A 22,647-nucleotide genomic window follows, 5' to 3' on the forward strand; every position below is an offset into this window, starting at 1 on the left:
CTTGATGGTCCAACCTGTGGTCATTAAGGAGAACAGGACTCAGAACAACTTCCCCAGGCTGCAGCAATGTCAGAACACAGGACCCGTACAGTAATAAAACCTGCGGACATGAGAACTTTGTAAACTGAACAGCCCTTTGTCAGGAAAGAGCATCTTATTTTCATTTGCCTCATCAACCCTATCACCACAGCATCCGTCGAAACATGAGGCCATGAGTCCCCGGTGGGCATTGTTCCCAGAATCACTCTCAGCCACCACCCTAAGTCAACACCAACACTCTCCCCCTTCATATGCACTTACAATTTACCAAACTCTTTACATCCTTTTTTTAAAACCATCAAATAACTGCTTAAAATGTACTTTTTATCCCCGTCATAGTTAATGATATTGGGGATTGAATGATTAAGTCATCTGACGAGTTTGCCCAGGGTTTCCAGACTCCAAAAATGCTTTGCCACTGACAAGTGGGAGTGCAGTCATAATCACCCAAGGTTCGTGACATTGATGATCATGATGACTCTTCATTTTACGTCACCCAACTCACAAGACCCTCTCCCATCAGGTAGTAACCAGAATCAATGGCCCTCTTCATTTACTATCAACAATGGCAAATATGTAAACAGATGGAGGACACCAGAAAGAGAAGGTGACCTTCTCAAAGTCACAGGGAGAGTAAAAAATGAGGAAATCCTGTCCCATTCTAGAGGGCACATTATCCTTGTAATCATCACATTAAGCAGGTATGAGATGAGCTGCTGCCACGGCATATTCCATCTCTTCCTCCCGCTAATAATCAGGAACCTTGGAATTGCTCATTTCAACTCTACGTCATGGTTCACAAAGAAATTTTTCAAGTGATTCCAGCCAGCCTGTGACCCCTCAGTACATCCACCAGGCAGGATGATTATATGCTTCTATTTACCAGTAAAGTGAGGCTCAAAGGGGGCAAACATTTACAAAAGTGAAAAGAGGCGAGTGAGAAACTGAGCTGTAAAGCCCGCTGTCTACACGAGCCAGGCGCTGTGGGTCCCGGCTCAGGTGCATCATCTGCCACTGCGCTGGGAGTAATGGTCACTCCCACATTGAAGGCGTGCCTTTCACATGCTATCTCACGATAACTTCAGTGACTCTATGAAGCTGGTACACACTGCACAGACAAAAAATGGAAGATCAAGGAGGCCAGAGACAGCCCAAGAAGGACAAGGAAAAAAGAAAGAGAAAAGATTCCCAGCACTCTAGACCTTAAAGCCCATGATCCTGAAACTGATGCTGCAGATGATACTGTTGATGACAAAAATGAAACAATGTGCCCTGTAACGACAAAGGACTATTCCATTTATGATGTTCTAACATCCATGTTAATTCATTGGAAAGTTCCTTGAAGACAAAAGGGCAGAGCACTCTCAGTATACCAGGGATTAATCCCAGGGGCACTTAACCACGGAGCCATATCCCTAGTCTTAGTTCCCCCCTCCTCTTTTTGTGTATTGTATTTAGAGACAGGGTCTCACTCAGTTGCTTACAGCCTCACTAAGTTGCTGAGGCTGGCTTTGAACTCATGATCCTCCTGCCTCGGCCTTCCAAGCTGCTGGGATTACAGGTGTGCACCATGGTGCCCAGCTTCACTTCCTTTAAATGCACACTCACATACATAGGTGCACCTCGCATCACCCACTGAATCCTAGAATTACATGAACCCAAAACAAGCTCCACAACAAGATAAAGAGATTGAAAAAGTTGTTGTAAAATATACAAAGGAATTAAAGCTTAGAGAGGTTCATTCCAGCTGAAATCCAGCTCAGCCTCATTCAGACACATGGGGGTCAACTTGCCTGATCACAGGAACCTAGTCACCAACACCCCCAAGGTGATGCCTGATTACCATGGTTCATGGTCCCCAAACTTTTCATGTTTGTATACATGTAATTATATCTACTACTGAATCTCAGGGTTCTCTTGAAGGAACAGAGGAAAAAAACATCACAGTTCTTGGACTCTGTGATTTTTAGAACCTACTTTTTGTAAACAACACTCTGCTCTATTTTCTCTATCTTGGAAATTAGAAAGCAAACCATTGTCTCTGACTTCCTGCTCCTGGGCTTCTCTGAGCACCCAGAGCAGCAACCTCTCCTGTTTGGGCTCTTCCTGGGCATGTACCTGGTCACCCTGCTGGGCAACCTGCTCATCATCCTGGCCATTGGCTCTGACCCACACCTCCACACACCCATGTACTTCTTCCTGGCCAACCTGTCCTTCGTCGATACCTGCTTCACCTGCACCATCGTCCCCAAGGTGCTGGTGAACATCCACACGCAGCAGCACACCATCTCCCACACTGGGTGCCTCCTGCAGATGTACTACTTCATGGCACTGGCCCTGCTGGATGACTTCCTGCTGATCATCATGGCCTATGACCGCTACATGGCCATCTGCCTGCCTCTGCACTACACCATTATCATGTGTCCCCAGCTGCTGGTGGCCACGTCCTGGCTCTGCTCCATCCTCCTGGCCTTTTCAGCAGATTTTGGAATGGTGGCATCTGTGATATACACAGTGGTCACCTCTATGCTAAGCCCCTTTATCTACAGCTTGAGGAACAAGGATATAAAATGGCTTTATGAAGACTACTTTGCTGGAGGAGATGTTCTGCCCCATAGAAAGCCCTTCTGCCTAAGTTCCCAAACTTTTCAACACATTTTCCTCCCTAGACTTACACATTTAATATATGGGGGAAAAATCACATTAAAGAAAATGGATGCTTAACTTGAAATGAAGACTCTGACATTGTAATTGTAAATAGTTAAAGATGCAGCAAATAAACAAATGAAACTGGCCACAGAGATAGCTAAAAGAGACCACTCTCCCTGGGGTGTGGAGCTCCTAGGGGGCTCTGGCCCTGGATAACCCCCCTAATCGGGCCTTTACCAATGATTCTCTTAATAATTCTTATAGGTCCTTGCATTTTCAATTGCTTCCAAAATTTCTTGATGAACCAGATAAATATCTTCACCAGTGAACCAACCATATGGTCCTGGGAAGCTACACAAGACTCCAACCAGAAGGATACCCAGAGGATCACAGAATGACCACACCTGGAAACTATTTAAAAACAAAAACAAAAACTTAAACCCCATGACCACACTTCCCTACCTGGAGACCACCGCCCCTTCCCAGCTGCAAGTAGCTACAGAAGACTGACCTTCAGCCCTCTGCCATAATAAAACAAAAAGGGGGAAATAATGGGATATTCTAGACATTAGTAACTCTATTTTGGTTCTGGGACTCAGAACCAAAACTTATAAACTGCCAAGAAAAAGAAACTTAAGATACTCTGTTCCCATAACCACCCCACTTCCAAGTTCCCTAAATACAAAAATCTGATGTTACCCAAACACCTGCACCCCAGGTCAATAGCTTGATGCACTCAAGGTCATTTTCAGCTTGCTCTTGTTCCCTGTTTAAAAATATATAAAAACGCTATTCAAATAATTCTGGCTGCTGTGACACTCTCCTGGGCAGCCTCGCAGGCCTTACCTGCTAATAAATTTTGCTTTCTGAGCATGAGACTCTATCTCAAGAAATTTCTTTGAGCATTCTATCCTAACAGTTGGAAATTCCAAGACTAATTAAGAGACATTTAAAAATGCCACTGAAGAAAACTAGAAGAATGGCTTCAGCAAGTTACCTGACATCGGTGGCAGAATATCAATCTGTTGTTCAAGTGCCCACAGAACACTAACCAAGATAGACCACACACAGTGAATAGCATGGATCAAACCCAAAGCATTAATCTACATAAATAAAATCAGAGACTAGGAGCTGAGGTTGTGGCTCAGCGGTGGCTGAGCGTTTGCCTCGCAGGTATGAGGAGATGGGTTCAAGCCTCAGTACCACATAAAAATAAATAAACAAAATAAAGTTATTTTGTCCATCTACAACTAAAAAAATATTTTAAAAAAATCAGAGACTAAAGGCTATATGTATGCTCCATTGTGTTAAAGCAACACAACACTCACTGAGATACAGTGTATCATTGAACTATCAACTCTGTGATGGTTTTCCTCTCTTCTTTACTTTCCCAGCAAACTTTGTTAAGTCATAGGTCTCCAAACCTTGCACACAACTATAGTTTCTGAAAACATAGGTGTATCTGAGAAAGATGGCTCCATCTGACATATAAAATACAGAATTTATTATGCTGAATTTGGTCTTAGGTCATGAAACATTGGATCAGAGCCAATTTTTTCCCATATGACTCCAGGGCATGGAAATCCCATGTGACCAGTCATTCCAAGAGTATACCAACCAGATGGGCTCTATTTTATTGCACACAGCTATACGGAATTAGTGTGTCTTGGCAAGGGTAGTGAGTGCTGTTGTTGTTGTTATGTATTGTAGCAATGGGTATCACATAATAGCACTCATTGCCTTGAATAGATTATATCACTTAGTTCTTTGTTTTGTTTTTGTTTTTGTCTTCATTATCTTTCTTCCTCTGACAAAACATAAGACTCAGATGTAATTGGCTCTTTGTTCAGAATATGGACTGGTTCATTGAAGACACTCCATAAATATTTATTAAGTCAACAATTGAGCTTTTTTCCTTCCTCTGCATCACCCACCACAGCCCCTCCCCAAGTTCCATTGATTCTACTCCAAAGTATATTTATCAAATCCATGCTCTCAAATCCTCTCTCCTTGTACACTGTCATACCTCAGACCAGATCAATGTCATCTCTGTCCTGGACTATGAACAGGCCCCTGACTGGTCTCCCTTAAATCCTTTCTACTCGCACCAATCAGAGTGATCACTTGAAAACGTACATTTCATCATGATGTGGCCCTTCCTTAAACCTCTCAGTAGTTATTCATTATTTGGGGGATATAAAAGAAAGACATATATTCCATATGGCCAGAAAGTCTCCACTATTTTGGCCTCTGCCTCTCTCTGTAGGCACAGCAGCACCCCCTCTCACCACTCTCTGAGCACAAGCCCCATGGGCCTTCTTTCAAGCCTTCAAACGTTCCACTTGCATTCCCACTTCCAGGCCCTTACGCATGCCTATCTCTCTCCTGAGATACTTATCTCTCCCCAATATTTTTTGTTTAGTCAACTTTGACCCTTTCTCCCTGTAAGTTTCATGAAAGGGACCATGGATTTTCCATTCATAATTTTATCCCACACTCTGAAAAGTTCAGAGCATAGCAGAATTAATAAACACTAGTTACAACTAAAGAACACTTTGCTAACCTGAAGGACAGGTTAGCTGTAAGTCACATTATAGAAATTAGGTGATGCCATATCATAACCACCTACTCCCCAGAGCCTGAGTCATTTGGCCCTGACTTTAGGCTCAGCCCCATTCCCATCTCCAAGGAGTGGTTCTTAATCCTACATGGACATTCCAAGTGGTTTTAAATCATGAGAGCTTTAAAAAAAAAAATCACTCATGCCTGGACCCATCTCTAGCAATTCTGACTTGATTTCCTGAAGGCTTACTCTATACCTGGCCCTGACCTCAGTTTGCTTCCAGTCTAGGACAGCATCATACACAGTCATCTGGGTCCTTGTCTGTCTCTGATTCATGCTGCCATGTGAGCATTTTCAAGATGTACAGTGGAAAAGAGAAGCTCTGGGGGCCTGGGGCTGTAGCTCATGTAGCATGCATGAGGCACTGAGTTCAATCCTCAGCATCACATAAAAATAAATAAAGGCATTCTGTCCATCTACAACTACAAAAAAAAAAAAAAAAGAGTATCTCTGCCGCAGAGGCAGGAAGTCTTCCTGCAGAAGGCAATATCTGAGCTTTTCCTAAAGGAAGAGTTTACCAGTAGATGAGGAAGAGGCAAGATATTTCAGGCAAGAGGAAGAGCATAACTTGTTAGAACCACAAGAAAAATTGAGTTTGTGTAGAAGGGCTTCAAAGATTCTAAATCATAGTGAAATATTTATAGACTGAGTTCCAAAGAAAGTGAGCCAAAGGGACCCCTTTCGTGGAGTAATGTGTTTGTCTTCCCCACATAGAGCCTGGGGACCCACTCAGTCAAACTTCTCTAATCTCCCCAGGAACTAAAAAAAGTGAGTCATCCTTGGCAATCCCCTGCCACCCACTGTCACAACATCCACAAGGGATATGGAGATTCTCCATGGACTCTGGGATAGCAGAGAGAGAAGGAAGCTTCAGGAGGAAAACAGAAAGCCATTCCCTCAGGGGCCAAGAAGACTTTAAGTCCCCTCTTCCTACCTCCTGGCTGGGGCGCATCCCTGCTCCCTTCTCTGCCATTTTCACCCCCAAAGACTGGACTGAAGATGCTCTGATGAAGAGCTCCCTACCTACCTCCATTTATAGGTATGTCCTTACAACCCATAACCACACACCGTCACAGGGACAGCAGCTGGTGTCTGGGTCAAGGCATATTACATGACTGCATGCTGGGGAGAAATAAGCTAAGAATTCAGGGTTGTTAAGAAAAGGGCAAGCCACACATTGAGAAATGGCAGGAGGCCACCTTAACCAGACTGGAAGCTCGGCTTGGGAGGGCCAGATCAGCTGTACATTAGAATCACCGGGAAAAAAATTGGGGATGGTAGAGATTGAACCCAAGATTTAACACTGAGCCCAACCCCAGTCCTTTTTTTTTTTTTTTTTTTTTTTCTTTTTTAAGACAGGGACTTGTTATATTGCTTAAGGCCTGCACTAAGTTTTCCAGGCTGCCTCAGCCTTCCAGGGGGAATCAGAGGTGTACACCACCACACCAGCTACCTAGAACTTTCTTTTTTCAGTTGCAGATTCCTGAGCCTCACTCTAGATCAATTGTTTAGAATTTCTGGACACTTGTGTAGCAATGTCGCTTTCCACAAAATTCCACCAGTAATTCCAATGACATCAACCCATTGAGTAGAGTGGGAGATGTTGATCTGGTCCAAACTGCTCACTCTATAGATGAGGGGACAAAAAAAAAAAAAACTGCAACGAGTAACTCGGTAATTTATTAAGAGGCATATTTATGGTCTCTTTTCAGAGACAGCATTTTAAGGAAATACAAGGAGATCTGAGCTCAGGTTCCAGATCTACCCCTTCATAGCTGTGTATTCTGGGACAAGTCTCTTCCCTTCTGCAGAACTCAGTTTTCTTACTTTCAAGATAATATACCCCTATCCAGAGAAGGAAAGGGACTTGAGGACACTGGAGAAGAGATCAGATGCACCAGGCGGGGACCCCAGCCATGCTACCTACCAGCCTCCCGAGCTAGAGCAAATCTTTAAGAAGTAGCAGCAGGAGAAGTGAAGGCTGGGAGCCAACACATACTGACCCAAGTGGAACCAGTCTGTTCTCAGTAAGTGTTTTAAGAGCTAGGGAGTCAAGCACACAGATTTGTAACAACAAACCCCACCATTGTGTTCAACTATAATGCACTGATAAATAAATAAATAAATAAATATATATATATATATATATATATATATATATAATAGAGAGAGAGAGAGAGAGAGAGAGAGAGAGAGAGAGAAAAGAAAGAAGGTCAGGCATGTGAAGGCAAAGCCTTTCTTCAGTTACAGAAATGGGTTCCATACAGCATTCCCCTCACACATACTCCTCACGTTCCTGAAAGGGAAGAATAATCCAAGGCATAGGGATCAACCATCCCAGTTTTCCAGGAATGGAGGGGTATTTGGAATACAAGACCCCCAGGGATAAAACTGGGACAGTTCTAGGCAAACTGGGACAGTTGGTCACCCTAATCCAAGCAGGAGGGGTGGATGGATGGAATTTCCTTGGCTGCAGAATGGAATACATAAAAGCCTTTAGCCAGTCACAGTGAATATATGCAGTAGCTGCTTTCATCATTTCAAAATAATTTACTGAACACCCACTTTGTGCCCAGCTGTGCCAGATACTTGGAAATAACAGAGAAAGAGACACTACCTCCATTCTCACAGAACTTACAGCTGAAGAGAGGAATACTTCACAACTTTACCGTGATGTTGAACTCTCCAAGTTACCTTCTGCCCACCCTTTCTGCTTAGTTTGCTACCTTTACAACATGCACCAAAGTAAATTCCAGATGCACTAAACATTTAACCATAAAAATGAAACTGAGTCAGGCAAGGTGGTGCACGACTTTAATCCCAGAGGCTCAGGAGGCTGAGGCAGGAGGATGATGAGTTCAAAGCAAGCTTAGCAAGTGAGACTTAGTGAGACCCTGTCTCTAAATGAAATACAAAATAGGGCTAGGGATGTGGCTTAGTGGTCAAGTGCCCCTGAGTTCAATCCCTGGTACTGCCCCCCTCAAAAAAATGGAATTATGAAAGCATTACAAGAAAAACACAGGAGATATTTTTACAATCTTAGAATAGATAGGTACATATGTGCATTGATACATAAATAGATACATAGACTTCAGAAGCTTTAAACCCAGGGACTCAAAGATAAATGTGCAATTAAACAAATCAGAAAAGTTGAAAAGATTAGAAAATGAACTTTTATATATAATTGTAATGCACTACTTCAAAATAATAATAATAGAAGAGAAACCATTAGAGTAGAAAAATGTGGCTGGGAGGGAGGAGTAGGTAGGGAAAGAGGAGGTGCTGGGGAATGAGAGTGATCAACTTATGTGCATGTATTAATATGTCACAATGAATCCCACTGTTGTGTATAATCATAATGCACCAATAAAAAAACCATTATGAAAAGAAAGTCAACTTTAGACTAAATAGAGCCAGGAGCCTTAAAGTCCAGTCAGTTTTCTTACTTTCAAGATAATATACCCCTTTAGCACTGATTAGCACCTGAGAGCAAATCCAGAAATGATTTCTTGTGGAAGCCTGAGTCCTCCTGTTTCCTTGGCAACTCCTACATGGAACTACACACCCAACCTAGAATTTCAAGTTTTCTTCCCATTGGTAGTAAGACAAGAGAGAGAAAGAGAGAGAGAGATTAATGGAGAATTATGTTTTACACACACACACACACACACACACACACACACACACTCCATAAAATTCACTTAACTGAAGCTTGAGGATCTTTGCATCAAAAATTTCAAAGCAAAAAATAAAAGCCCTGAAAACTTATCATCCCCATTTTACAGATGGAAAAATGGAAAGGCACTCAAAGCAGTTCTACCCCTCACTTTGTAAAGGTGAGTGATGATGGCTTTGTTTTTTTTTAATTTATATATAACAGTAGAATGCATTACAATTCTTATTACACATATAGAGCACATTTTTTCATATCTCTGGTTGTATACTTAGTATGTTCACATCAATTCATGTCTTCATACATATACTTTGGATAGTAATGATCATCACATTCCACCATCATTAATTACCCCATGCCCCCTCCCTTCTCCTCCCACCCCTCTGCCCTATCTAGAGTTCGTCTATTCCTCCCATGCTCCCCCTCCCTACCCCACTATGGTGATGATGGCTTTCCAGATCGATAGAACGAAACACACAAGGGGTTGTCCATCAACTGGGTTCTGCATGCAGAATTTCATTCAGGCAGTTGACTCTGTTCATGGGCAACCTGAAGTTGAGTGGAGCTAAACCCCCACTGTATTTTCCTACTCCTAGAATTTATCTGACTTTCACCAGTGACCCCAAGTAGGAGAATGAAGAGATCCCTAAACACCTATGTCCCTAAGGGTGGAAGGGTGAACTAGACAAGGTACCTGAACTTAAGATGCTCCATTAGGTGGAGGACAAACACTTAGGTAGGGTTATTATAGGACAATGAAGTGCCACGCAGTGTGATGGAACAACGAAACATAGTTCTCTAGTCTGAGCTTTGGACCCTTTGGCATTTCCCCTTTCCCCTTCCTTCCTTGCTCCAGCCTCTAGTAACCACCTTTCTGCTCTCTGTTTCTAAGAGATAACTTTTTAGATTTTGCTAGTGAGTGACTACAGTTTATAATCAACTATTATTATTGTTGTTGTTGTTTTGTATTTTCTTATCAATCTGTATTTTTTTTTTGCAAGTTCTGGATTTGAGCTTTCTCCGTATTGATGCATCTAAGTGACTCCTTTCCCATTTAATCCCCATGAGGTAATTGATAAAGATTGGTTATCACTAATGGTTGGCCATTGTGAAGAGTCAAGGAGTGCATGCACCCTTATGTGTGTCTCCCTGTATACACGTTAATGTTTTCAAAAGTAAACACCCATAAGTGGAATTAATAGGTGTGATGGAACCCCAAATGTGAGCCCCAAATCAATGTTGAAATCCTAATCTCCCCAATATGTAGCTGGTATTTGGAAAGTGGCCCTTTGAGAGATAATTAAGTTAAATGAAGCCCTTATGTTATGGCGAGATTGCAGTAAATCACCGAGTCAATCTTAAAGCAGGAGTCAGAACCATCCACCAGCTGGCAGGAGGCTGCATGCAGGTTTACACCCTTCAACCCACTCCCAGGGGTTGAGGTATACCTTTTATAGTCCAAAACCATATTAATCATAGGTGGCTGTTGCCATGATTCAAAATCATAACCAAACGTCATGAAATCTAAAAACATAAGCAGAAATGGGAGTGAGTCAAAACATCCCTAATTGAGTACAAGTTAAAGAATGGTTACTAATGTCTGGATAATCAATCTCTGACAGGTACATTGTTCAAGAAAAATGAGAACCAAAAAGAGAACAATTTTATATTGTATAAGAATTGCCATTTTGTGTCACCAAAAAGCTATGCTAAGCAACTGTTGATGGGCACAGAGGCGGGGTGTTCCCATGGGAGAAGCATTTCTTACATGATGTGGAGTCTCAGGGTAAAAGGGACTCTGTTTGGTCTTTGCCCATGTACCCTGGCGCATAACACTTAGGGTGGGGTCCTCATGATAGAATCAGTGCCCTTATAAGAAGAGATCAATGAATGTTCCCTTTCTCTCTCTCTCTCTCTCTCTCTCTCTCTCTCTCTCTCTCTCTCTCTCTCTCTCTCTCTCTTTCTCCCTCCCTCCCTCTCTCCTTCTCTCTCTCTCTCAACCTTCCCTTCCCCTTCCCCCATCTCTACACTATGTGAAAATACTGCAAAAAGGTATCTGTCTGCAATCCAGAGAGACAGCCCTCACCAGAATCCAACTATGCTGACACCTTGATCTGATCTCAGACATCTCAATCTGTGAAAAATAAATGTTTGTTGCTTAAGCCACTGGGCCTATGGAAATTTTCTATAGAAACTCAGGCAGGCTAAGAAACTAGGGAATGCACAGTTATAGAAAATGTCCCAATTTACATTCCACAAGCGTGGACCTCACCAACATGTGGTATCAGTATCCTCAAACTATTTCATCCAAGCTGTGCTTTGTAGAAAGATTTTCATCGTCTTCACCAGAAAGGGAAGTCCCAAACTTCTAACCACTCTTTTTAAATTAGAGCTTAATAATTATACATAGTAGTTGGGTTCATCCCAACAAACTCATACATGCATGGAATTCAATTTTAGTTCATGATCCCCTGTTCCCCTCCCACACATCCAACCTTCTGTTAAAGGGAGAAAGAGAAAGCTGGGCGCAGTGGCTTTACATTACACACCTGTAAACCCAGACACTCCTGCAGGATGAGGCAGGAGGATCACAAGTTCAAGGCCAGCCTCAGCAACTTAGTCAGGCCCTAAGCAATTAAACCAGACCCTGTCTCAAAAAAATAAAAATAAAAAGTTCTGGGGTTGTAGCTTGGTGGTGAAGCACCCAATCCCTAGTACTGAAAAAAGGTGGGGAGGGGAAGAGACTTCACTCAGCTCCAGGCCCTTTGCTACACACGCATTGCCTCTTAGGCAACAGAGATGTGGGAACCAAAGTGACTTGCTTGAAGTTACAGCAGGAAGTGACAGAAACTGGACTCAAAACCAATCCTAAATGCTGCTAGTCCATGCTCTTCTCACTGTTTTTACATCCAACTAACATTTACCAAGCATTAATTACACACCAGAGCTTGGAAAATCAAAAATGAATTACAGGCCCATTCTTATCACATAGCAATATTCAATAAATGGTTTTTTTTAATGATTATTGAAACAAGGAGCTCAAAGCCCCCAGGAGAGCAGACATGTCAAAAACATTTGGGATTGACTGGTGACATGCTACCATAGTTGCGATAGATGCATGTTCCACTGCTGCAGGCACAGATGAGGGGGAAGTTTGGTTTTTTTTGAGATCAGAGAGGACTTCACACTGGAGATAGTCTGTGTCAAACACAAAAAGAAGAAATGGGTTTTTAGAGGGAACAAGTACAAAGTCAAGGGAGTGTGAAGCTACATTGCCCTTGGGGGAACTAGGCTGATTTTTGCTTGCCTGGGAGTTGCTTCCTTCCTGTATTGAGCCAAAAGCATCTGACTCAATTCAGTTCAGTTCACTGGAACTTCTATAAATGCCTGTTAGGTACCCGGCCCTGTGTGAGATGCTTTACATGCATTATCTCACTAAATCCTTGCAGCTTTCCCCATTGCCCAGATGAAAAAACCAAGGCGCAGAGAGGTGAAGAATCAGCACAGTAAAGGAGTTGACCCTCTCTGTTCTTTCCACACCAAACTCTCCCCCAAGGATACCAAGGCTTTCCTTTCCCAGGTCTTACTCCTATGGGAAAATGTCCTCCCAGAAAATGTTAAAGTCCATAATTAGTTGCCCTTTGGATCGGGGGACTTTTCTGCCCATTCCATTTTCTCTTTTCCTCCCCAGGACACTGGAAAGGAAAATGCAGATATAGTCATAAAATTTTTAATCCTTGGCCAGACACTAAACTAAATGTCATCCTGGTTCATTTAACAAATATTTATTGAGCATCTGCTATGTGCCAGGGAATGTTCTCAGTATTGTGGATACAAAAGTGAGTAAGACAGACAGACTCCTGTCTTTGCAAGGGCAAACTTGCCATAACTTCTCAGTGTTCAAAATAAAGATTTTGAGAAGTTATGTGACTTGTCCAAGGTCTAACAGCGACTTTGTTTCAATTAGGATTGAAACCCAAGTCTACCTGACTTCTGGTGCTTTCTCTTTCCATGATGGCCTCTCATCTCCCTCTTGCTTTGCCTCTCCTCAAGTCTCTGTCCAGCAGGATGAGCTCAGAGAATGTCACCTGGGCCAGGGTTGCCCCTGTGGAATTCATCCTCCTGGGCATCACAGATCGCTGGGACCTGCGTGTGACCCTCTTCTTGATCTTCTTGCCCATCTACCTGGTGAGCCTGCTGGGAAACATGGGCCTGGTGCTGCTGATCCATGGGAATGCCCGGCTCCACACCCCTATGTACTTCTTCCTGGCCAACCTCTCCCTTCTGGATGCCTGCTATTCCTCAGCCATTGGCCCCAAGATGTTAGTGGACTTGCTGCTGCCCCGTGCCACCATCCCGTATGCAGCCTGTGCCCTCCAGATGTTTATCTTCGCGGGGCTGGCTGATGCAGAGTGCTGCCTGTTGGCCGCCATGGCCTATGACCGCTATGTGGCCATCGGGAACCCGCTTCTCTATACCACGGTTATGTCACCACGTCTGTGCTTGGCCTTGCTGGGGGCATCAGGCCTGGGAGGGGCAGTGAGTGCCTTCATCCACACAACTTTCACCTTCCGCCTGAGCTTCTGCCGCTCCCGGGAGGTCAACAGCTTCTTCTGTGACATCCCCCCACTACTGGCCATCTCATGCGATGACACCAGTCTCAACGAAGTCCTCCTCTTCGCTGTCTGTGGCTTCATCCAGACAGCCACGGTGTTGGCCATCGCTGTGTCTTACGGCTTCATCGCGGGGGCTGTGGTCCGCATGCGGTCGGCCGAGGGCCGCCGGAGGGCAGCCTCTACCTGTGGCTCCCACCTCACAGCTGTGGCCATGCTGTATGGGACCCTCATCTTCATGTACCTGCGTCCCAGCTCCAGCTATGCCCTGGACACAGACAAGATGGCATCTGTGTTCTACACCCTTGTCATTCCAGCCCTCAACCCCCTCATCTACAGCCTCCGCAACAAGGAGGTCAAGGAGGCCCTGAGGCGGACCCGGAGTCGATTCTGCTGTCCAGGGAGAGGTACCAGGGACTGGTCCCAGGAGGCTGGTTAAGTCTGACTCTGGAAAGACCAGGACACTCTGTCCCATCACCGCGGGTAAAGAAATCGCTGTTCTGATTTGGATGTCTTCTGTCATTGTTTAAGGGATTATCAAGGGGGAAATGGAAGCATCCAGGAGGGAGTCAGGAAACCACCAGTATTCTATGGCTAGCCCTAGAGCCGGAATCAAGACCAGGTTAATGTTTCTATGGAGCTCCCTGAAGGTCCTCAATGTTCAAAATATAAAAGTTCCCAGATGTTCCCGGGTAATATCAAATAGCATTATTTGCCACCTAAAGAAGCTGATTGGAGCTGGGGCTGTAGCTCAGGGGTAGAGCACTTGCCTAGTATGTGTGAGTCGCTGGGTTTGGTTCTCAGCACTGCATATAAATGAACAAAATAAAGGCCCATCAATGTCTAAAAAAATATTTTTTAGAAAGTTACATTTTTTTAAAAGAAGAAAAAGAAGGAGGAGGAGGAGGAGGAGAAGCTGATCCCCACAAAGGCTAAGGGAGAGCTGTGTGGTCTCCAGTTATTCCTAGATTCTCATGGCCAGTGAGTATGCTCTGAACTCCTTGACCACAGGAAAGCGGCTTCAGAAGCCAGAGTGAATTGATAAGGCAAACATTCTACCCTTGTGTATTTCACATCTCAGGAAAATGGCTGAGCGGTTGCATGACAAACAGAAGCTCGTTCCTAAAAATCCCTGCACTTGGGTTTGGATTTGGCCAAGGTCACACTAGTTCATGCTCATGGTGGAGGTTAGGATCTGTATTATGAGTATGGTTAGATTAGGGTTGGAATTATGGTTAGGATAGCCTTTATGTATGGCTAACAGTTGAAAAACTGAGGCTTAGGGTTAGATAGAATTAGGCATTAATCAGGTAATTTATGGATGGATTAAAATTATGTAAATTTTATGGTTCAGATTAGTTTATATGAGTAGCAAAAATGGGATAAATTTAGGAGGCAGAGTTTGGATAAACTTAAGACTAGTTAGAAAAGTTGCAAATATCTTGGGGTTAGAACATAAGACTAATTAAGTTGGGGCTGTGAGTTACAGTTCAGTTTGTGTTAGATGTCAGTTAAGTGGAGTGTGATTAATGATTGTGATAAATTTGAGTCATGGTCTAATTATTTCAGTTAGGCTGGGGTAAGAACTGGAAGAAAGGCACAAGAATATTTTATGTATTAAACTGGCATGTTTTGATGACTTAAGACTTAAGGTTATGAAAAATGATTAATGTTTCTTAAAGCCTAAGATATTGGTAATTGGTGGATTTAGTTAAATTTCATCTGGAATTACAAACACACTCAGATTAGCATATGGTTAGGTTAATGCTCTGTGCTAAGATTAAGACATCCAGAGCTAGGGTTGTGATGAGGAAAGGGAACACCATCCCCCGACCTCTTGGGCAACAGTCACTGCAGTGCACCAAGTCGTGGTTTAAAACCAGTGTTCAGAACCAGTGTTCTTCGGGCCTTCACACACCCATAGTTCACAATTTTTGTAGACTTCCTTTGTCTTTTTTGACTCAGTTTCACATGGGCAAATCCAAGGCACTGCAGCTGCCCGGGAAGCACTTCCATGCAGGAGCAAACAGGAGTTATGGGGCAGGAGCTTCCAAAGAGAGGCGGAACACAGCCAACAAAAAATGTCAACTCCTGCCTTATCACCCTTCCAGTTCCCTGATTATGGATGAGGGGGTTCAGGGTGGCAATGTGTGGGACTCAAGCAGTACTTCAATATGACCCCAAAAGGCTCCCAATGGAGTCTCTTCCTTGGGCCCCCGTCTGGGCTAGCCTCATCCCTCCACTTTCCTCTTTAAGGAGAAATCAGCCACCTGGCACTTGGGTTGCAGAAAGACTACAGGCTTCAACCTGGCTTCCTGGGAAGGTAATGTTCCTTGTTATTGGAACCAGGGTCCTCTCACTTAGTAACTGTGGCCTTCTTGGAGATCCCAAACTAATGGAGAGAAGAATGTAGATGTCTCCTCGAATCTTACAGAACTTCATAGTTTTCCTGAGAGAATGACGACTCATCCCTGTTTGCTCAGAACTATTCCAGTCTTATACTCGAAGTCCCATATCCCAAGATGCCCTCAGTCCTGGGCAAGCCAACACAGTTGGTCACCCTATTTCCTGAAGAAATGGTATCTTGAGAGCAGATACACAATATCCCAAACTCAGCACATTTGGACAAAAGTTTGATAAATAAATTTAAACCCCTTCTCCCAATTACAAGCTTCTATCATCTTTTCCCAATTCCCCAAGTCCTCCTGCCTCCTGTCACCATAACAATCCATAAGCCACAACAAAGACTGGAAGTATTATCAGAAGAGTTGACAATGGCAGGACTGGGACCTTAAGATTTGCCCCCAGTTACTAATGTATGGATTTTCATCCACTCAAAGATCTCCTTTATGGTCTGTGCTTCTTTCCTGGGTTTTCAGGGCATGGAGCACCCACCACGATGAGGAGAGTTTCCAAAGGGGCCGGTGCCCTACATCTTGGCCTATAGGATGTGTTTAGGTGCTTTCAGAGACAATAACTACATGAATCCTAGAAACCAACCAGAGGAAACAAGTTGCAGGCTATTACACTGGGCCTATTTGATAGATAAGAAAACAAGAAAGGAGAAGGGGCGGATTTGAAGTCAGTAACAGGGCCCACCCTGGAGAACAAAGGAAGAGAAACTGTCAGATTGCCATTTCTAAAGTGAGATACCCAGCAGGGCTCATCCAACTCTGATAACAATATCCCTTTTAACCTCCTTCAACACTATTTACTAGGACAGGCAGAAGAACAGTGAGTTTGAAGTGGGGAAAGCTGAGGGTCTTATTTGGAGCACTTACTATACCAGAGGAGTTGGGCTCAGCAACGTGAGTGGGAATCGAGAGGAAGGGGCATTATGTTGGGGGCAGGGACAAATGTAAAAGAAAGGCACAGGAGTAAAGTAAGGTCAGGTGGGGAGAAGACTCTAAGAAGACCAATTTAACTGGCTTGAGAGGAGTGTATTGGGAAAGACACAGAGGGAAGTTTGAAGACTATGGATCTGGGATGAGAAGGGCACCTGCAGCTTGGATATGAGGTAGGGGAATTTGGACTTTACTCCACAGACAATAGGGAATCATTGAATTTCATATTTAGAATCTTTCTTTTATCGTGTCATGGAAAGCCATTCCCATCTGGAATGCTACATGCAGACACAATTCCCTCTTAGCACAAACACAATGAGAAAAACACACCCTCACCCTAGATCCAGGCTCCTATGGGAAACATTCCTGAGCAAAGGGACAGTCTCAGAGGTGTGGCCACCCCCACAGATGCAGATGCAGCTGCACAATTAGACACACTCAAGCTCCTGGACACATATAGTTACACAGGGCCATGCTCTCCCCACACCCAAGCACACACTCTACACACAGCCATGTATATTGCCATAGTCACCAGAGGGACAAACCCTCTCAGACTCCCATACTTCCTATAAGAAGCTGCCAGCCCAGCTAAGGTCACAGGAGGGTTGGCCCCAGAAGCTACTGCTATAAACCCTGGACTCCCCATCATTCTTCTGGGGGTCCAGAGATCTGCCTCATCCTTCTTTCTCACAAGGAGCAGCAGCTTTGCCATACACATACACAGGGCTTCTGAATGTCCCCTGAGTTGGAAGCAGCACCCATCACCTCATCTCCCACCAAATTGGGCCCAGAGAGAAAGGATAACAAGTCCCAGAGCTGAGCTTCTTCCTACTCTAGAGATGAAGGCTGGGGCTAAGGGGGTTGCCTCTGAGGAGAAGTTAAGCTGCCCCCAAGGTCCCCAGACCCATAAGTGCAGCCAATCATTCCCTCCTCAGACTCTCCAGTGACAAGCTACATCCAGACCCTGCTGCTGCTTCCTCCTGTGATGTGGGAGGGCAGAGGATACACTTGGGGACAAGGGTCAGGCTTCAGAATATGCAGCTGTCCTCCTGTGTGTGACAGTGTGTGTGAGTCCTACGCATGAGTGTGAGAGCACGTGTTGTTTGTGAGGCTGTGATTGGGCACTGCCGTCACTGCACAATGGTGTCACTGGGAGTGAAAGCAGTGCATAATGTGGAAGTGCCCCTCTAGGGTAGCACATCTCTCTGTGACCCATGACGGGCCCAGGTGAGTGTAGCCATATGCGTGAAGGTGCAAGACTGCGGACTCTGAAGCTATGCCTGAATGTGTGATCAACAAGGAGATTGGGTGTGAATGGGTGTGCATGAACAGGCACCTGGGAGAGTGTTCACAAAGAGTAAGGTGCCAATGAAAATGTACATGATGGTTCACAGCACATATCATCTGTGTATGGTGATACATGCTGCCACGAACAGGTGTATATAAACGATTGTCGCCCTCTAAGAGCTTATGCAATTGCATTTGACTGTGAGTTTACACGTATGCTGAGCTGGGTCTTTAAATCTTGTGGTTCTACTTGCCTGCCTATTTGAAAGTGAATGCATATGTTGGTTCCACATTTCTGGTACGATTGATCATGCCTGTGTATTTGCACGTTTGCACACTTGCTCGGGTGTGTTTGCAACTACATATAAATATTTCTACAGTCGGCTCAGTATATCTGAATGTTTATTGGGACCAATTTAAACAGATCGGAATTTCAGTTTCCAAAAGCAGGTTTCTCCTCCATCCTACCCAGTCACCCTTATGTTTTTCACCTCTTGGAAATTTGGAAATGGTTGGGAATTTGTAAAAAGAAGAAGAAAAAGCTTAACAGGGAGACAATGCCAGAATATTCTTCTTAACTGGTAGAGGAAGAAAAGGAGGACCATAGGATAAGGAGGTCTCTATCTGATTGTCTTATTTTTTATAGAGAAAGAGTTAAAATAAGTTAAGAGATCATTCTCCTGCAGAGGTAGTCTCAGCCTAGTCTTCAGCAAACCTGTGTCCCAAATCCTCTCATTTTAAAGCCCCTCTTAAAGGACTTCCCAAAGTGTCTGCAATGAGATTCAGACATGGAAAAAAATAGAAGCATTGGTTCAAGTTGCCTCTGTCCTTAAGAATCAAGCCTCTGTGGATGGGGATGTAGCTCTGGGATAGAGCAAATCACCTAGCATGTATGATGCCCTGGGTTTGATCCTCAGCACTTAAAAAAAAAAAAAAGAGTTAAGTCTGCACCTCCACAGACATGTCTGTTCCAACAAGTTTCTCCCTAAAGCGTGTACCTTGGCACTTGCAAGATGTTCGGTAAGTATTTTAATTTTATGAAAAAAAAATTTCCAGGGATATGGGGAATCTTCCAGATTTATTTGCTCATTTTTTTTCCAGTGAGAATAACAAAGTCATGAAAGTATTAAAGGGAGTGAACTCCCTACCTGTGTCTGCATAACTCTAGAGACCATTCTTTTAACTCCTATGTCTCATTCCAGTATCATGGCTGGTTTATCAGGATAATGCTTGAATCGTTAACAGCTTCATAGTTATACAATAAACAACTTTAAAAACTTTCATTTTTTTTCCTTGATAGTATGATTGGACATTTGTTACTGCATCTGATTTTTTTTCTTTTCCAGTGCTGAGGATGAAACCCTGGGATTCACACATGCTAGGCAAGTGCTCTACAACTGAGATATACCCCCAAACCCAGATTTTTTTGTTCTTTTTTTTTAACAGGTCTGAAAATATCTTCTTTCTTTTCTTATACTTGATTAGTATTTTGGTTTAACATAAAATTCTAAATTCAAAATCTTGTTTCTCCACAATTTTTCAAATATTTTTTAGTTGTAGATGGACATAATACCTTTATTTTATTTTATTTTATTTTTTGTGGTGCTGGACATTGAACCCAGGGCCTTGTGCATGCAAGCACTCTACCAACTGAGCTATATCCCCATCTCTACCTTTATTTTATTTATTTTTATGTGGTACTGAGAATCAAACTCAGTATCTCAAATATACTAGACAAGTGCTCTATCACTGAGCTACAATCACAGCCCCTCTCCATAATTTTAAGATATTATCTAACTGTGTACTACCATCTAAAATTGATGAAAAAACTGGTGGCAATCTGGTTATCAGAATACCATGGGTGCACTTTACTCTATGCCCTTGGGAAGTATTTGTTATTCTCTTTATCACCAATGTTCTAAAATTCCATTATTTATGTCTAAGAGGTGTGAGCTCATATTCACTTTAATATAACACATGAACCCATAAGATTTGGAGTTTTCCTAAGCTGGGCGTGGTGGCACACACACCTGTAATCCCAGAGGTTGGCAAGGTTGATGCAGGAGGATCATGAGTTCAAAGCCAGCCTCAGCGACTTAGGCAAGGCCCTGAGCAACTTAGCAAGAACCTATCTCTAAATAAAATAAAAAGGGCTGGGGACATGCTCTGTGTTTAAGCATCCCTGTCTTCAATCCCTGATACCAACACACACACACACACACACACACACACACACACACACACACACACACACACACAATTTTTCTAGTATTTCTTTGATATGTTCTTCTCCAGCATCTTGATTCTGGTTTTTTACTGGGGTTTTGTTTGTTCATCTTGCTTTTCACTTTTTCTTTCTTGAAATAAATGCCTATTGGTCAGATATTTCTAAATTAATCCTCTGTTTTATCTTTTGTATTTTGCTTCTTCCCTATTCTATGTCCTTGAACAATATCATTTGTTCTTTTTTTTTTTTTCAAATCACAAAATACCAAAGCCAGAAGTGCCCTTGTAGATTACCTAGTTCAACTGCCTTATTTTCATTACTTTATTTTACAGATTGAGACTCTGAGGCCCAGTAAGAAAGAAGTGTCCAGAAGTGTAATGACTTGCCCACAGTCACATCTGTGTGTAGAACCAGAGCTCCCTGACTCCAAATCCATGACTTTCTCACATCCAGCACACCTTGAACAATAAAGACCCTCACTTTTTCCCTCAGACATTGTGGACATGGCCCAACCGTAAAAAGGAACCCCTAGGTTCCAGGGGAACATCAAGGCCAGCCATGGGCGCTGTCAATGAGTCCTCAGAGGGAGCACCATTCATCCTACAGGGACTGACAACAAGCCCAGGACAGAGGTGGCCTTTCTTTGTGCTGTTCTTGTTCTTGTATGTGGCGGGCATCCTGGGTAATGGGCTCATTGTGGCTGCCATCCGGGCCAGCCCAGCCCTTCATGCACCCATGTACTTCCTGCTGGCCCATCTGTCCTTTGCTGACCTCTGCTTTACCTCTGTCACTGTGCCCAAGATGTTGGCCAACTTGTTGTCCTATGACCACTCCATCTCCTTGGCAGGGTGCCTGACCCAGATGTACTTCTTCTTTGCCCTGGGAGTAACTGACAGCTGCCTCCTAGCCGCTATGGCCTATGACCGCTATGTGGCCATTCGGCACCCCCTGCACTATGCCACAAGGATGTCGCGGGCTGTGTGCATGGCCCTGGTGGGGACAGCTTGGCTGGTGTCCCATATCCACTCCCTCCTGCACATCCTGCTCATGGCCCGCCTGTCCTTCTGTGCCTCCCACCAAGTGCCCCACTTCTTCTGTGACCACCAGCCTCTCTTAAGGCTCTCCTGCTCAGATACCCGCCACATCCAACTGCTCATCTTCACCGAAGGTGCCGCGGTGGTGGTCACTCCCTTCCTGCTCATTCTTGCCTCCTATGGGGCCATTGCAGCTGCTGTGCTCAGGCTGCCCTCCGCCTCTGGGAGGATCCGGGCTGTGTCCACTTGTGGCTCCCACCTGGCTGTGGTGGGCCTCTTCTATGGGACAGTCATCGCAGTCTACTTCCGGCCCACATCCCGATATAAGGCAGAGCGGGGCCGTGTGGCCACTGTCATGTACACCATAGTCACCCCCATGCTGAACCCGGTCATCTACAGTCTCCGGAATCGCGATGTGCAGGGCGCACTCCGAGCCCTTTTCACTGGGCAAAGGATCTCTGCTGGTGTCTCCTGAAGGTCGGACCACACCAAGAATAGATTTCATCAGCCACAGCGACAACTCATAAACGTAATCCTCTGTTCTCTGCTAACCCTCAAAAATCGTAACAATGGTCATCATTTTCTGAACACCTACCTGAAGCAGATCCTTGCCTAATCTCACTTTATTACCATGGCAACAGGGAAACAGATATCATCACAAAGTGTTACAGAAGGAAACTGGCGCTCAAAGACAGGAAGTGACTTTCCCAAGTTTACCCAATTCTCAGGGGACAAAATCTGGACACTTTCTGATACATAATGACCTCTTCTAAGAGTCACTCCCAGGCATTTGGACATCTTCTAAAGACTTAGCGTGATCTAGGAAAATACTCAATCCCTGGGACTTGCTCTGTGGGTTAGGGGGACTGGAACTTTATTTTCAATCATATCATTGTGTGTTCTAAAATAAATTGACTTCACAACCATCTGAGACATGAATAAAATTTCCCGTACCCTTGTTTGACCCCGCCATATGCACACAGTCTGGCACACCGGAGGGGCACTCTGCACATCTGAGTTGAACTGCTGTATTTTTACGTCAACAAACATTTAGAAGCAGTCTGTTTTCCTTATCTTTTTCTCTCCATTGCTATAATGTTGCCTGCTCAGATACACCTGGAAATGCTGTGGACATGATATGGACAAGCACAGTAATAA

The 22,647-nt window shown here is 44.0% G+C and overlaps 2 protein-coding genes across 2 annotated transcripts; both read left to right on the plus strand.

Moving 5' to 3' along the window:
* Window positions 1-4: 4 nt before the first annotated feature.
* Window positions 5-14,036, plus strand: Or5c1 (olfactory receptor family 5 subfamily C member 1). The gene is made up of 3 exons (XM_005320933.3): window positions 5-90; window positions 2,064-2,643; window positions 13,038-14,036. Exons 1-3 carry the CDS (start codon window positions 5-7, stop codon window positions 14,034-14,036), a joined length of 1,665 nt encoding a protein of 554 aa, XP_005320990.3.
* Window positions 14,037-21,013: 6,977 nt separating this feature from the next.
* On the plus strand, window positions 21,014-21,964 carry Or1k1 (olfactory receptor family 1 subfamily K member 1). The gene has a single exon (XM_005320934.3). It carries the CDS (start codon window positions 21,014-21,016, stop codon window positions 21,962-21,964), a length of 951 nt encoding a protein of 316 aa, XP_005320991.1.
* The last annotated feature ends 683 nt before the right edge of the window (window positions 21,965-22,647 follow it).

The sequence above is a fragment of the Ictidomys tridecemlineatus genome, chromosome 4, assembly GCF_052094955.1.
Source record: "Ictidomys tridecemlineatus isolate mIctTri1 chromosome 4, mIctTri1.hap1, whole genome shotgun sequence".
Taxonomy (NCBI): Eukaryota; Metazoa; Chordata; class Mammalia; order Rodentia; family Sciuridae; genus Ictidomys; species Ictidomys tridecemlineatus.

What these genes read in the sequence shown, in the direction of transcription:
- Or5c1 (XM_005320933.3), top strand. Translation starts at nt 5, where the DNA reads ATGGTCCAACCTGTGGTCATTAAGGAGAACAGGACTCAGAACAACTTC. An exon ending in CAGAACACAGGACCCGTACA is followed by an intron (nt 91 to 2,063) that starts GTAATAAAACCT and finishes CTTGGAAATTAG; the next exon opens with AAAGCAAACCATTGTCTCTG. An exon ending in ACTACTTTGCTGGAGGAGAT is followed by an intron (nt 2,644 to 13,037) that starts GTTCTGCCCCAT and finishes CCTCTCCTCAAG; the next exon opens with TCTCTGTCCAGCAGGATGAG.
- Or1k1 (XM_005320934.3), top strand. Translation starts at nt 21,014, where the DNA reads ATGGGCGCTGTCAATGAGTCCTCAGAGGGAGCACCATTCATCCTACAG.